Here is a 15,911-nt window from a genome sequence, read left to right on the forward strand (position 1 = left end):
TGATTGATTGGTTGGTTAAACACGTTGATTAAACATGTTGGTTGGTTAAACACGTTGATTGGTTAAACACCTTGATAGGCTCAATTAAAACAAGCGGGAAAAAAACTTGGATCCCGTATGAAACACATGAAACATAAACATGCATTGATTGATTGATTGGTTGGTTGGTTAAACACGTTGGTTGGTTAGTTAATCACGTTGGTTAAACATGTTGGTTCAACACGTTGGTTAAACAAGTTGGTTGGATTGGCTTAATTAAAACAAGCGAAAAAAACCCACCTTGGATCCCGTATGAAACACATGAAACGGAAACATGCATTGCTTGATTGGTTAGTTGGTTGGTTTAACACGTTGGTTGGTTAGTTAAACACGTTGGTTAAACATGTTGGTTTAACACGTTGGTTAAACACGTTGGTTGGATAGGCTCAATTAAAACAAGCAAAAAAAAACCACCTTGGATCCCGTATGAAACACATGAAACGGATACATGCATTGATTGATTGGTTGGTTGGTTAAACACGTTGGTTGGTTAGTTAAACACGTTGGTTAAACATGTTGGTTTAACACGTTGGTTAAACACGTTGGTTAAACACGTTGGTTGGATAGGCTCAATTAAAACAAGCAAAAAAAAACACCTTGGATCCCTTATGAAACACATGAAACGGATACATGCATTGATTGATTGGTTGGTTGGTTAAACACGTTGGTTGGTTAGTTAAACACGTTGGTTAAACATGTTGGTTTAACACGTTGGTTAAACACGTTGGTTAAACACGTTGGTTGGATAGGCTCAATTAAAACAAGCGAAAAAAAAACGTTGGATCCCGTATGAAACACATGAAACGGAAACATGCATTGATTGATTGGTTGGTTAAACACGTTGGTTGGTTAGTTAAACACGTTGGTTAAAAATGTTGGTTAAACACGTTGGTTGGTTAGTTAAACACGTTGGTTAAAAATGTTCGTTTAACACGTTGGTGAAACACGATGGTTAAACACGTTGGTGAAACACGTTGGTTAAACACGTTGGTTAAACACGTTGGTTAAACACGTTGGTTGGATAGGCTGAATTAAAACAAGCGAAAAAAAACAACATTGGATCCCGTATGAAACACATGAAACGGAAACATGCCTTGATTGATTGGTTGGTTGGTTGGTTGGTTGGTTGGTTGGTTGGTTGGTTAAACACGTTGGTTAAACATGTTGGTTAAACACGTTGGTTAAACACGTTGGAAAGTGTCAATTAAAACAAGCGAAAAAAAGAGACCTTGGATCCCGTATTAAACACATGAAACGGAAACTTGCTTTGATTGATTGATTGATTGATTGATTGATTGATTGATTGATTGATTGATTGGTTGGTTGGTTGGAATTCAAACACACATAAAACTGTTTAAATAGTGCCAAAAACACATAATTTGATGACCTTGACCTTTGACCTTGTGACCTTCGTCAAGGTCATTGCTCCACAAGGTCATTGCAAAAGACCGTATGGGTCAAGGACCTTTTGTTAAAGAGTTTTGCCTAAAAATGGCTTTTTAAAAACCATCAATGGGAGTTATGTCCCTTACATGATGGTAAAATCAGTATAGTCATAATGTAAAAAAGTTGCCCCTTGAAGTACCAATCATTTTTCACTGCTTATTTTTTCTGTATCTATAACCGTTCAATAGTTATAGGGAAATGAAAAACTTTTGAAAATCTAAAATATGACCTTGACCTTTGACCTTGACCTATTTTTTCTAGTTTTGGTCCAATGAACTCAATTCTGAAGACCCGCAGTCTTTATGACTTACGGTTCATGAGATTTATATGCATATCGAAAATTTAAATATTCAAGGGGAAATAACTCCTATAATAGGTCACTGGATCGCCTCGGTTAAAGTTATTTGAAGTTGTAACTTTTGGCAAGGAACATTTTAAAAAAAACCATTTGCCGCTAAGTCTTATAGTTAATGATATATAGCGATAACAGTGTTTTTTGTAATTAGGGAGATAACTCCTATAAAGTAAATATTACACTTCGGTGCCCCTTTTACAAGATAGCTTTTATTAACCCGATACTTGATACCAAAGATCATTTTGATATCTTGCGTACTTTTATCACCGATTAACTTTGAAAAACGGCGGAAGAAAAAGAATAATAATAATAATAATAATAATAAACAAACGAAATACAGTAAGGTCTTTCCATTTAAGAAAGGAAAGACCTTAATTACATAAATTCATATGAATTTGTATGACAACATGTGAACTGAAATGATCTTGATAGTAAAAAAGCATATTAAAACTTCTCTGAAATTCTTGCAAAAAATTAAGTACTTTTCATGAAAAAAAAGAAATGCAAATTTCTCTTACTATTTTTACCCAATTCAATATTTATTGAGTTATGTTTTAATTTTTTTTAAAACTTCTTTTGAAACAATATGAATAATTGCCTATTAGTTGCTAAAAAATATTACATCAATAGTAATAGATCTAATTGTATGAATGCAAATATAAAAGTAATACAAAAAAGTCTAGCAGTTATATTAATAAATAAAGCATCTTATGTTTACTTCAAAGGTTAATGCCAGCTGAAATACTGTTCCACGATAAAAGTAAAAAGGATAGAACACAATCCCATAAAATTAGAAAAATGTTTCGTGATCAAAGATCACACATTGATTTACGGATAAAATATGTAACATCATTTGAACATTATTAACCAATGAATCGGAAAAATTTTCTTCATTCGGAACAACTGGTATTAAGTCCCACATATGTCAAGCTGTCGGTTACCATTTACGAGTTTTTAGTGACAATAAAAAATTAACGTCAAAATTCAAAATCAATATTAGAGGGTGTGACAATCAAATGAACATCTGACCAATACTTGGAAAAGGCTTTTAATACTTAATTCTCAACTAAACAGAGTGTGATCATTATTTCAAAACTTGCTAATGTGAGAGACTTAATTTCATTTCTCAATTTTTAAGGTAACGTTTTTATTTTTTTTACAATTAATACAACGTGATGATTTTGCAATAAACACATGTTCATAAACTTGCTAATGAAAGAGACATGAAATTTATTTCTCAATTTTTAAGGTAAAAGTTTTTTAAAGTTTTACAATTTATATAATGGGATATTAAATTGATGATTTTTTAATCAGCACATGTTCTTAACGGAAAATTTCAATGCACAGTAGGTGTATTTTAATTTTTTCTCATGTTTGTTTTTTTTTTTTGTCAGCTTTTTTCAGCAAGATTAACTGTAATTTCATATTTTGAATTAAAAACATTTATATAATTACTAAAATACGATGAGGCTGAAATAAGAGCTCCTCTTCATAATTTATTTTACTCGTAGCTTGAACATCCCACCTACACTCTATTATTGGGACAGTCACTATCAAAATTAATTCTACTTGGTTTTTTTATGAATGGAAACAACTTCTGATTGACGAATAAATACATATTTTAACAATGATAAAACACTTTTCTATGAAACATTTATTTCACACATCTATTCAACTCATACCTAGGATATCTTATTTCAACTAGACTTAACTGTACAATGATGATGTAGGGATAAGGATTTAAATAAGAGCACGGCTTTTGTTTCCTAATCTCAATTCTTGAACTACTTGTATATTTTGTATGTATTTATTCTTCATAGTTATATGTAACGAATTCTTTCATAAAATATGTTAACACTAGTACAATATTAGAATTGTTACAGGGATTACAACCTCCTATGAATTTCATTGACTTACGTTACATCCAACTTAGTAAAACTACTGATACTTATTGTTTTTCATTTATTTTCAGAAGACAATGGTATTTAGTAAGACGTGTATCGAAAGACTTGGGTTCACGATTATAGATTTTTAACAAGACATTTTTAAGTACGATATTATTAAAAAACATTTCAAGTTACGCCAGCTGATACATGGAGTTATTAAAAAACATAGATTCCAATTAAAAAACTTCTGTTATTTGAATTATTCAGATGGGACACTTTTGGACGTATTATGAAATGGAAAATTTAACGGAAGAAGATTATGCCGACGAAATGATGAAAATAATGGACGAATTCAAAAACATTTCAAATGATGTAAAGGATAATAATGTTCTAGAAGAAAAAGCGTGGAGGATATTTATCATTACTTTATATGCTGTGGTGATTGTAGTTGGATTTGTTAAAAATCTTGTCGTGTTTACTGTTATTGTAAAAAGTAAACAACTCCATACTGTGACAAATATTTTTATCGCAACGCTAGCCTTGTCAGACATTATGTTGTGTGTATTCAATCTACCATTCCAACTTCATTATCAAATGACTTCCTATTGGTCTTTCGGAAGAATTCTGTGCCACACAATTATGCCTCTATTTGCCGTTCCTATTTTTGTCTCCACGGCAGCCATGTTGATGATAGCTATTGACAGGTACATGTTAATTGTGTATCCGTTCATGGACAGAATGACAAATAAAACAGCAATAATTATCGTAATTTTAATTGTTGTCTTGACTATTTGTTTTGCGATTCCTTCAATTTTACATATGCAGTTACACGAAGTTGATATACCTGAAGTTAACTATCACAGTAGCCAGTGTATAGAAAACTGGCCATCATCGAGTCGCACGGAACAATTTTTATACAGTACTGGTGTCTTCGTTGTACAATTTGCCGTTCCATTAATAATCATTGCGATTCTTTACTTTCGAATTTTTCTTGTGTTGAAAAACCGACCAAATAAAAGACATGATGTTATGAGGAATCAAAAAACAAACAAAATATTAGTAGCCATTGTTTTATTATTCACAATCTTTTGGTTACCATGGAATTTGTTTGGATTAATTTTAAGTTTTAAAAGTACATCAATATTAAATTCATCTTTCAAGCCTTATATAAATGTGACAGATTTACTGCTGAAAATAATAGCCATGAGCACGGCGTGTGTAAATCCGTATTTATACGGTTGGTTAAATGACAATTTCCGTAAAGGATTGGAAAATATGTTCCATGGACGATGTAAATTAAAACAATTCCAAAGATGCAGTAATGGAGTGACAATGCATAATCCTTCACGGACAATAGATGTGGGATTAACAACAGCTTTGTGAATTATTATATTGCTCTAAAAAATTTATCAATGAGTTTTATCAAACAGTGACATCTGTGATTCAGAGGACATTTACAATGGTTGTAAATATTACATTTCTGGTACTCAAGTTATTTTTTCATTAAATATTATATATATAAAAAATTATAAAAAATATAGAATGGCATAAAGTTACAATATTGATGCAGTATTAAATTTCAAAGTTATAAATTTACATATGTTTATGGGTTAATCAAGACCACAATATATAATATCCAATAAAAGGAATATTTTCAATTGATCATGCAGTTACAGGCCTTTCTTAAATCTATGAATTCAAACTCCCATGAACCAATGTTGATTAACATAACATAGGAACTGAAATATACACATAAATCACAGTAATATTGTAAACAAACAGGAAACAAAATATACCAAATACACAATGACCAAAATAAAACACAAATTTTTTTTGGTAAGAAATCTGATAGAATCTTTCTTTGTTTTGGAGTCTTTGTTTGACTTCCACTTTCACAGACCTTGTACACATTTTTTGTTTAGGGGCTAGCTGAAGCATGCCTCAGGGTGCTAGATTTTCTCTCTGTGTCAAGAGTTCAAAACACTTGTCTATTTTCAGTTCAAAAGTTTAAATTCTGCTATAAGGTTTTGTTTATAAACAAATGATTACCTACAAGCTATAACCTAATCAATAATACATGTATGCCAACATCCTTTTAATGACTATACCAGACCAAGGATATAAAGTACTAAATGGTGGCCCCATTGCTGGCAATGCTATTTTTAGCAATTATCTCCTAAAAAGGCGCTTTTAATAAACTAATTATGGAAAAACTGCTGTTGTCTAATTGAAGCTCGATATCTATTTGCGATTTTACCGCACTCAAATATATATGGTCCCATGGCTTTTCTTGGTGAATTTTGGGGTTTTTCACGATACCTGACGATTTCGCAGAAAAAATTCCCTAATTTTGAGCAACATAAAAAAAATATTTCCGGCCCTTCATACTATACATTTAAGGACAAATTTGTGCTTGCATGAAACTTCATTCATAATGCTTTCCAGAAGAAAAATATATAAAAGATATAACAACCAATCACAGAGAGCCATCTATTTTTATCTCTATGTCATGTTCCCTTCATAAAATGGCTGCGCCCATGTACTTTTATTTGGTACATTGTAACCCCAAAGCCATCTGCCGTTTGACTTGACATGACTGTTGTTCATGTACAAAAACATCTGTTTTGAATTAAAAAAATCGTCACACAATAATTTACAACTTTTACAAAAGCAGATTTAAACTGGTGTTGTACAAGAATCTATATATTGTAAACTGGCTGACCAAATACAGCTGCCATTATTACATGGCTATTGACCATGTAATAAACATCTGCTTTGAATTAAAAATTAAAAAACACAAGAATTTACAACTTTTACAAAATCAACTGTTTAAAATGGTGTGGTTCAAGAACTTGTTTTATTGTAAACACCAGGTTAAAGGAGTACAAATCAAAGAATCAGTATTGGTGAACATGGATAACACAACTGTTGCTGCCAGGCTGTAAATGAATCTTGTATCAAAATTTTAAAGTACCATCATGGGGTGCAAAGTCAAGGTCGAAAAAAAAAATTGAAAAAAAACAGCAATCACAAAAATGCCAGTACCCAATAGTCAGACAAGGATTTTTAAATAGTTAGGAGTCCGGTCAACCTCAAAAGAAATGCAAGATCATTTAATCAATGTCAGAAACAAACAATTGCAACAATTCTCAGGTCAAGGCCAAATAATGAAGAAATGCAACAATCGTGAGGTCAAAGACAAAAACATTGAAGTGAATGATCTTCAGGCCAAGGCCAGAAACAAAAATATACTCAATAATAAGCACAAAAGAACCATAAATCAAGGTCAAATGAAATGAAATTTAAAAACCTTAAAAAGAAAAGTAAGGCATAATAGTATGTGCATGAATCTTTAAAATAAATGACATGAACGATAAACCGGACAGACACAACAAGGTGCAAAAACTTCAAATTAAAGGCACACACTAGAAGATGCAAGAACTTCAATTAAAAATCAGCTATAAGATGATGCAAGAACTTCAAAACAAGGTCTGACACAAAAGGTGCAAGAACTTCAAAACAAGATCAGACTTTTGTTGGGGCAAGAACTTCAAATCAAGATTAAACATAAGAAGGTGCTAGAACTCCAAATAAATGTCAGACACAAGGTAGAGCAAGAACTTCAAATAAAGGGCAAACACAAGGTAGAGCAAGACCCTCAAATCAAGTTTAGACACAAAGTAGAGCAAGACCCTCAAATCAAGGTCAGACACAAAGTAGAGCAAGACCCTCAAATCAAGGTCAGACACAAAGTAGAGCAAGACCCTCAAATCAAGGTCAGACACAAAGTAGAGCAAGAACCTCAAATTGAGGTCAGACAAAAAGTAAAGCAAAAATATAAAATCAAGGTCAGACAAAAAGTAGAGCAAAGATCTGAAATCAAGGTCAGACAAAAAGTAGAGCAAAGATCTGAAATCAAGGTATTAAAGACATAAGGAAGTGCAAATAATAACAAGTAAAAGTCATGTATATAAATTTATATGAAGTACTGATTAAAAAGAGAAAAAGACATCTCTTTTGCAAGAACTTTCATCAGATCAGCTCCAAGAATGAATGCTTGGGAGGCAAAATACATAAACCTTTAGGAGCAACTGAAATTAATCTATTTGAGTTTTTATTCATTTATGAAAATACAGCAAAACTTGCTAATAAGTTGATGGCAATAAAAGATCACCCAAAATTGTCCAACCACCAAAATTAAATGTCCCACTCAAAGAGCTAAGTGCCAAGAACATCAAAAAGTCAAATATTCATCAATATCATCTTACTAAAGATCAGGGTGATTAATAATATAAACATTTGCTTAAGAACAGATCTCAAAACTGCTGCATAATTGTTGTATATTGTTTTTTTAAAAGGTCAAGAAAAAAATATTGAAAATAAAACAAAATTAGATTTAGTTCCTGGCGTGAAAAACGTGTAAAAACCAATCACATTATTTTACACGTTTTTTTTTTAATTCCAAAACATAGGCAAAATTTAAATATAGACCTAGAACTAATGTGTCAAACAGCTGTCTTTCTGATATATTAACATTCAGTTTCATCTTCAGCATCTTTATTAAAGGGCGCTAATTGCATGTACGAAGGAAAGTATATTCATAACTATTCGTTGGATACCAACTTTCGTTGATTTCTTGGGTACAGATGTACCATGAATCTAATTGTTTAACAAATTGCAAATTTTCTATAGGTTTGTATGCAGACTATGGCAAAACACCAAAATCAAATATCAACGAAAAATATAGGCATTTCTGAATCAACGAAAATTGGTACCTACCAAAATAAATGAATCCACATTATCAGTATTTATTCTTTATAAACTAGTTCAAAATATTCTCCTTATTACAATCCCAGACTCCTAAACCACTATGCTAACACTTGAAGACATGTCATATGTTTTATTACTAGTGATAAATTAAGATGGAATTTTTGACTTGGGTATTTATAGTATATTACCAAGGTATAAGTATCCTAGAGTAAGATGACCTCATCATACATCAAGCACTAATAAAACCAAGATTCCTACCCTACAATTTTAGCATAGTAAAAGTAATCAAACACACCTGACACATGATGTATGGCAAATCAAACACACCTGACTGTTAATAAATTACAATAACAACAATGTAACCCTGTTGTCAGTGTCAATTTGTATTAAGCCGTCATGTTTACAGAGATGTTTTGTAGCTATCATTCTAAGGATAATAATGCTTTGTGGCCTTTAAACTATGAAAGAAGAATTCCAAGACTTGCAGAGCTTAATGTTTTTTTTCATAAAATATTGAATCTGAAGCCAAAACATATTTATGAATATGGCAAAGTAATTTGGTTGTGTTTTAAGTTCATCTTGTAGTAAAGGCAGTTATAAAAACAAACAAAACAAGCAATTATATTACAAAAACACTTACAGTTGTATATAAACAAACATTTAATTAGTTCTCATATGTATTCAATAGTATATAATTCATTCAATTATATAGAAACTAATCAATAAAGCTATGAAATAAAGCCTTATTTCTAGTTTTTTCAAAAATCCATTTTGAGAGCCTCTTCATTAAATTCAAATTCAAATGAAACAAGCAAATTGCAAATATTTGGTTAACCTGAGTATAGTTTTGTGTGCAATCACTGACAAATTGATAGTATAGTAAGATTTTGGTAGCGATTTGGTACAACAAGGGTCAACCCTTAACATTGAGTTGTAAAAAATGACGAACTGTTCTTTTTTTTATTTTGCAAAATAAGTTGTTTAGATAAACAGCTTCCAATCGCTCCATGTTTATCATATATATCTATCTATATTATCTATATTATCATATATATATAATTTTTTTTCAAAAACAACATATGCTGTTCAAATGTTTGAAATCAGAGCCTTTGATTTCCTATAAATAAATATCTAATGTTTTTTTAAATATTCTATACACAGGTAACATATGCTGTCAGTCAGGTATCCTGATATTATACAGAATCTAAGTTCATTTAATTTTTCTAAAATTTTATCAAATTATCAAACAAGATTCTACCAAATGTAACTTCACATTTTATCACTTAAATATTTTCTGCATCATTTGAAATGAGCATTTTCGGTATGTTTAGAGGGTGCTAAGTATAAATGGTAACTTTGTATCACTACCTCAAATGCTTATATTTCTTCAAGACTTAAAGAGCTGAACAGTTTCCTATAGTTGCTCACTGCCACTATAATTTTAACTCTGATGGATAGTTTGTCTCATTGGCAAATATACCAAAACTCCTCATTTTGTTTGTATTGAACATAAATTCTTGAGAAAATCTACTGAGAAAATCACTAAATAAATGGTGTGAATTTCAGATGTAAAACAAAAATTTTTTTTTTAACATATACATTAAACCGTTGGTTTTCCCGTTTGAATGGTTTTACACTAGTATTTTTGGGGCCCTTTATAGCTTTTTGTTCGGTGTGAGCCAAGGCTCCGTGTTGAAGGCCGTACATTGACCTATAATGGTTTACTTTTATAAATTTGTTATTTGAATGGAGAGTTGTCTAATTGGCACTCACACCACATCTTCCTATATCTATTTTAATAGTTATATGTAAACACTTTTTTTCTTACCACATATATCAGGGGCGATTCCAGCCATTTTTAAAAGGAGGGTTCCCAACCCAAGATAATTGTTGTTTTTTTTACCTATATATCCGTATTCAAATGCATTGATCTTCGAAATAAAAGGGGGGGGGGGTCCAACCCCCAGAACCCTGAGCCCCTGGACCTGCCATATGACTTTTCAAAATACTCAAGGGCATATATGCAGTTATTACTGAACATTGTTAATCAGATTGCAGATGGTCAGCTGAGGATAATAATGTCATCCTAAGTACAGCTGTACTGGACATCCATCAATCTCTTTTAGTTATTTCTTATGATGAACTTGTTTTGCAAATAAAAGATGATTAAAATTGTCATTTTAAAAAACAACAGATGCTGTTCAATATTTGCAATCAGAGCCTTTGATTTCCAATAAATAAATATCTAATGGTTTTTTAAATATCTATACACATGTAACACATGTTGTCAGTCAGGAATCCTGGTAATACAGATTCTCAGTTCATTTAATTTTAATTTTCTTTTATTAAAATTCTTCTTTGATTTTTTGACAATTAAAACGAGCAAGATGCTTACAAATGTGACTTCACATTTTATCACTTAAATATTTTCTGCGCTATATTTAGTTATTTCTTATGATGAACTCAAAAGTTTTGCAAATAAAAAATGATTAAAAGTGTAATTTTTAAAACTACATATACTGCTAACATGTTTGTAATGACAGAGCCTTTGATTTCCCATAAATAAATATCTATTATATGTTTTTTTAAATATCAATACACACATATCAGGTATCCTAATAATATAGAATCTCAGACTCACAGTTCATTTAATTTTAATTTTCTCTTATTAAAATTCTTATTTTATGTTTTACAAATTAAAATAGGCAAGATGCAACCAACTGTCCAGTTTTTATACTAACAATAGATGATAAAAGATGATTACAGTGGATTCCATTGAGTGTGTAGCAAAAGGTAATATCTTTGGTTAGCTTGCTTGTTAGCTGAACCGTGAAGTCATTATTAGGTCAGGTATACTACCCTCCTTTCGAAGTAGCATAGTCCAACAGACAGATAGACTGGTTTTCTGTCGGACTAGTCTATTCTTAAAGTAGGGTAGTTTACCTATGCTAACAATGACTTCACGGTTCAGCTAACAAGCAATCTAACCAAAGATATTACCTTTGGCTACACACTCAGTAGAATCCGCTGTAAAAGTGTCAATCTAGTACATTTGTATAACTTCAAATTTTAATAAATTTTTAGAAAATATCAGTTTGCAAAAAGGTCAAAGATCAATAAGTTAGTCATTTTACATAAACTAGTCAACATATGTACTGAAAAACAAGTTTGAACTCAAATTTTACATGTATACAATATCGGGTCAAAAGTTTATCATCTTTATGAAATAGATCTTATATTTTTTTTGAACTGCATCTAAAAATACTACAATTATGTTGTGAAAATTTTAACACAAAAATCGTTAGTATTTTCCTTCCCTCAATTAATCCCAAACTGTGAAAAACCTTCATCAGTAAAGTAAATGCATTTGATTCAATACATTTGTTTTTGAATAAGCAGTTGCCTGATCATATATAAAGATGACCTTTTTTCAATAAAAAGAGTTAATTAATTTCTGCATACCAGGTTAAATCCATTCTCCAATAAATTACATAACATTTACATATTTTTCTATAAAACATAACTTGACACACAAGGTATAAGTTCATCTGCTGTGATAACCATTAAACCAATTTATTCGATTTTATAATTAACTATTTGTCTTTTCACAGTGCAAAATCTTAAAAACAAGACATCAAAGCAGTAACTTAAGTCTTAATCATTTTCTCATTTGCTATTGCAAATCTTCATAAAGCTTTAAAGAATTTTCTTTCAAGTTCCAATCCTAACTTTTTCTACAATCCTAGCTTAGGAGCTTGTGTTATTTTAAAGACCAGCAATTAAAGAGCTCTTTTGTTCTTATTTCAACTTGAACAAAACATTGTTCGTAAATACTATATGGCGTAATACCCTAGTCAATCAACATGGAGCCTCAAGTGCAATGACTCTGCACTGTAGCGCAATTTGTTCATCACCAAGTTGTATTTTGTGAAAGTTTGATTTTTCATTTAGACTTCTTTCACTTCTTTGTTGTCATTGGGTTGCTGACTCATTGACACATACCTCACACCTTTTTTTATTCATAGTATGGTCAATTGTCAAGGTCAAAGATCATCAAATTGTACAAAATACATCATATAAAATAAGGTATACAATATATAAAAAAAAATGCCACGACTGTATGAAAAGGAAAATCTTAAGAACAAAGATATAGGGTAAATTAATAAGTTCCATTTATACATCTGTTAAGGTAAAGGTTTCTATCTACTAGCAAGTGTATCATGTTTTACTAAGAGCACTCTAAACAGCTTGAATGAACATACTTTCAAATCAATTTTTCGTTGACATTTTGGTTGCTTAAATTTATATAATCCATTTAAATTCTAAACATTATTTTTTTTTGTTATTTCAAAACTTTAATGCATGTGTTCTAGCAAATGAAAGTCTCTTTTCTGTTACCATGAAAACAACTATATTGAAGGCTGTACCATTGCATGTATAATTGCTTACATCCACTATTTGAACATCAGTGGATAGTTGTCTCATTGGCAATCCTACCACATTTCTTTGTTTTCATATAACCCAAAAATTCCAAATATGCTGGATAATAACACTTTCCCTGAATAAGATAAATGCTAATACAGCTATTAAGACCCTAACTTTACCAGTACAAAGATACCTACTTCATCCGAAATAAATTGTGTCCTAATTAAATAAGCCTACACATTTTGCCGATTTTTCCGAAACATCATTAATTGAACGTGAACATATGATGATATTAATGGTGTTAACCTCACTTTCACATGTCATCCCTCATTCTATACAAGGATTGATAGACCATTAATTGACGCTCGTCACTTTACCAAACGTATCCCTATGTTGATTTAATAGCCAAGGCTTACAGTTCCGATGAAAAATAAGTCTGACACTGTTGGATTAAAATTGAGGCTTGATTCCTTTAAGATGTAGAACAAATTTTTCATGGGAATCACTGTAGATGCAATTTCAAAGTTTTTGTAACACTGCATGGTGCAACTCAAAAAGTTAAATGTATTAGAATTAATCATTGCAGTGTGAAGTTTGAAAAAGAGGAAGAGTGTAGGATCTATACAAATCATGTTACTGAGTTGATAAAGATATATGTTACAATGTCTGAAGTGAGTCTAGCAGTACTAGATGCCATACGCTATTTTTTCATAAAGGCAACATCTATCAAGCATATCACATTATATCAATTGACCCTTCTTATTTCCCCTAACTGACACTTATGTAGCAAAAATTAAGGCTTGCTGTTAACAATGTCACAATCTGCTTTAGTATCCAGTGCTTTGGTACTATATGATTAAAATAAGATGAGGAGATGTGGTTACCATTGCAAATGAGACAACTGGGACAATATCCCTAATGCACCTTGAAATGAGGAACTCAAAAGTCATGTGTAAACAAAAAATCTCTGTGTAGTGATATTTGACACTTTTCTATGATAAACAAGTGACTGAGCTTAACCATCTGAGTTGATTTAGAAAATAGGGGAACACAGAATAAATGTGTAAAATCTATGGAGCTATTAAATGTGTTCAAAGTATTAAATTTTCAAAGAACTTATTGTGTTAAAAATAGGATATTTTACCATGAGGAGCCGCATCACAAAAGGATACTCGGGGTTTGATAGTTTACGGGAAAAGTAATCTCACTTCGTACCCCGAAAATTTAACCACATATGTCAAAATGTCTCAGCTTCAAACGAGCCATCAAACATATCCAAGTTAACGATATGGACTGAGCAACAGAAGAAAAGTTACCATTACCACCTACGGTGAAACTAATACGCATCTTGACCCAACTAACCACTAGAGACCAAGAAATGACTTAAAAGTCAGAAAATTATATGTCGTTGTAATTGTAAATTTTAAGTGTATACGTAATGAAAACGTACAAAAACTATTAAGTTGCAAATTTACAGGTAAAGTTGACTTTAAAATTCTGGCTATTCAGCTTACATCAATTTTGCTTTTGATGGCTAAGCTGCAATACATGTGTTTTCTTTCTTTTTGTATTTGGCTTCCCAATTATTTTCCGAACCTGCATAACCCTCATTGGTAGTCAAGGTCGTTAACATCTCCCCTCATCATTCCAATTGACTGATTTTACTGTGATAGAGATATTGCAAGTATCTTTGACATGCAGAGAGCATGGCAATTTTTCTACTGGATGCACAAGATTTGTTCCCATTTTGGCCGGACCCTTTCGCAGATCCTTTAATGATACTAATTTTGTCAGAGATACTGCAAACATTCTCTAGTTTTGAGTGTATTGAGAATGACAGAGGTTACAGTGAGCCTTATATAATAAGTTTCAAAGAGATAAAATTTTGAAAATTTATTCAGTGGCATGCTTGATTTTCTGAGAAACATAGAACACTGACAGCAAGCTGCCATATGTGTCATCATATCACAACAAATTGCATTTAAAACAGATCAGATTGGACTAACAGAGTACAGTTTTAGACAGCAAAACAAATTTAAATTCAGATAACACAATGCAATATCAATGCGATCAATGCAGAATGCACAATAATTCAATTACCATGCAGGCATTAACTGCAGAATAGATTAATAATGCAAATAGTTGCATATGCTGTAATCCATAATAAGAAAGAATTAATCTTGATTTGATATGAAAACCTTCAAGTTTAAGCCTCAGAGTATCATTTCAATAGCTGAAGTAATGACTTATCTCTAGAAAACAGATCCTTATAAAATGGTGTTAGTGTACCAATGTGATTCGTTATAATTATTTATCTCAACTTGATGTAGGTTATATATATAAATATCAACATTTATTTACGAAAACTTTTGATTCATTTTTAGGACCTCAGAAAAGATAAAGTTGGAAATGCTTCTTTCAGCCTTCCTGCAATTTTTGTTTTAAATTATTTGTTTTATGTCTGCAATAGCACTGAAACTTTTACCAAAAACGAATTTTCTTTGCTACATAATGTTTTTTTCAATGATTTCTTAAAGAAGTTGAGATACTATGGAACCCATTACAAATACGAATTAGTTAATGGCTGACCACTATTTACTATTAATCTGAATTGTCTATAGCATATTAGTTCTGGTTGAGGTACTAATTAGAATGACATGACTGATTTAGAAATGTAAATTAAAATAAGGTATTCATTTTTTGTATGTGATCTTCAAAAAGTAAACAGGAAAAAAAAGATTAATTGTTGTAAGTAGTGCATAAAGAAAAGAAAATCAACTATTTCTAAGTGCTTTGTTTTTCATATTTATGTTACAACATTTAAAACTTTTGGAGCTCTTTTGACTTTCCGAGCCTTCCAACTGGTTAGATATGTATCAATCTTCTAACATCTCTTTAATAAATAATTTTTAATGAAAATCAAGAGACTCAAAGGAGTAGGTCCGGTAAGGCCTGATTTCGGCCTCAATTTTCAAGTTCATCTTACGAAA

The 15,911-nt window shown here is 31.2% G+C and overlaps 2 protein-coding genes across 3 annotated transcripts in view; one reads left to right on the plus strand and one right to left on the minus strand.

The window, feature by feature from the left end:
- The window catches only part of LOC139515983 (cleavage and polyadenylation specificity factor subunit 2-like), a 167,125-nt gene that overhangs the window by 110,218 nt on the left and 40,996 nt on the right, over positions 1 to 15,911 (minus strand). The gene's annotated exons all lie outside the window — the stretch shown is intronic.
- LOC139515984 (neuropeptide F receptor-like) lies at positions 3,846 to 5,262 on the plus strand. The gene has a single exon (XM_071305782.1). The coding sequence runs from the start codon at positions 3,994 to 3,996 to the stop codon at positions 5,107 to 5,109; it is 1,116 nt and encodes a 371-aa protein (XP_071161883.1). The 5' UTR covers positions 3,846 to 3,993; the 3' UTR covers positions 5,110 to 5,262.

Source organism: Mytilus edulis, chromosome 3, assembly GCF_963676685.1.
Source record: "Mytilus edulis chromosome 3, xbMytEdul2.2, whole genome shotgun sequence".
In the NCBI taxonomy this organism is placed as follows: Eukaryota; Metazoa; Mollusca; class Bivalvia; order Mytilida; family Mytilidae; genus Mytilus; species Mytilus edulis.

Excerpts from the sequence above, each read along its gene's own strand:
- LOC139515984 (XM_071305782.1), top strand. The coding sequence starts at position 3,994 with ATGGGACACTTTTGGACGTATTATGAAATGGAAAATTTAACGGAAGAA.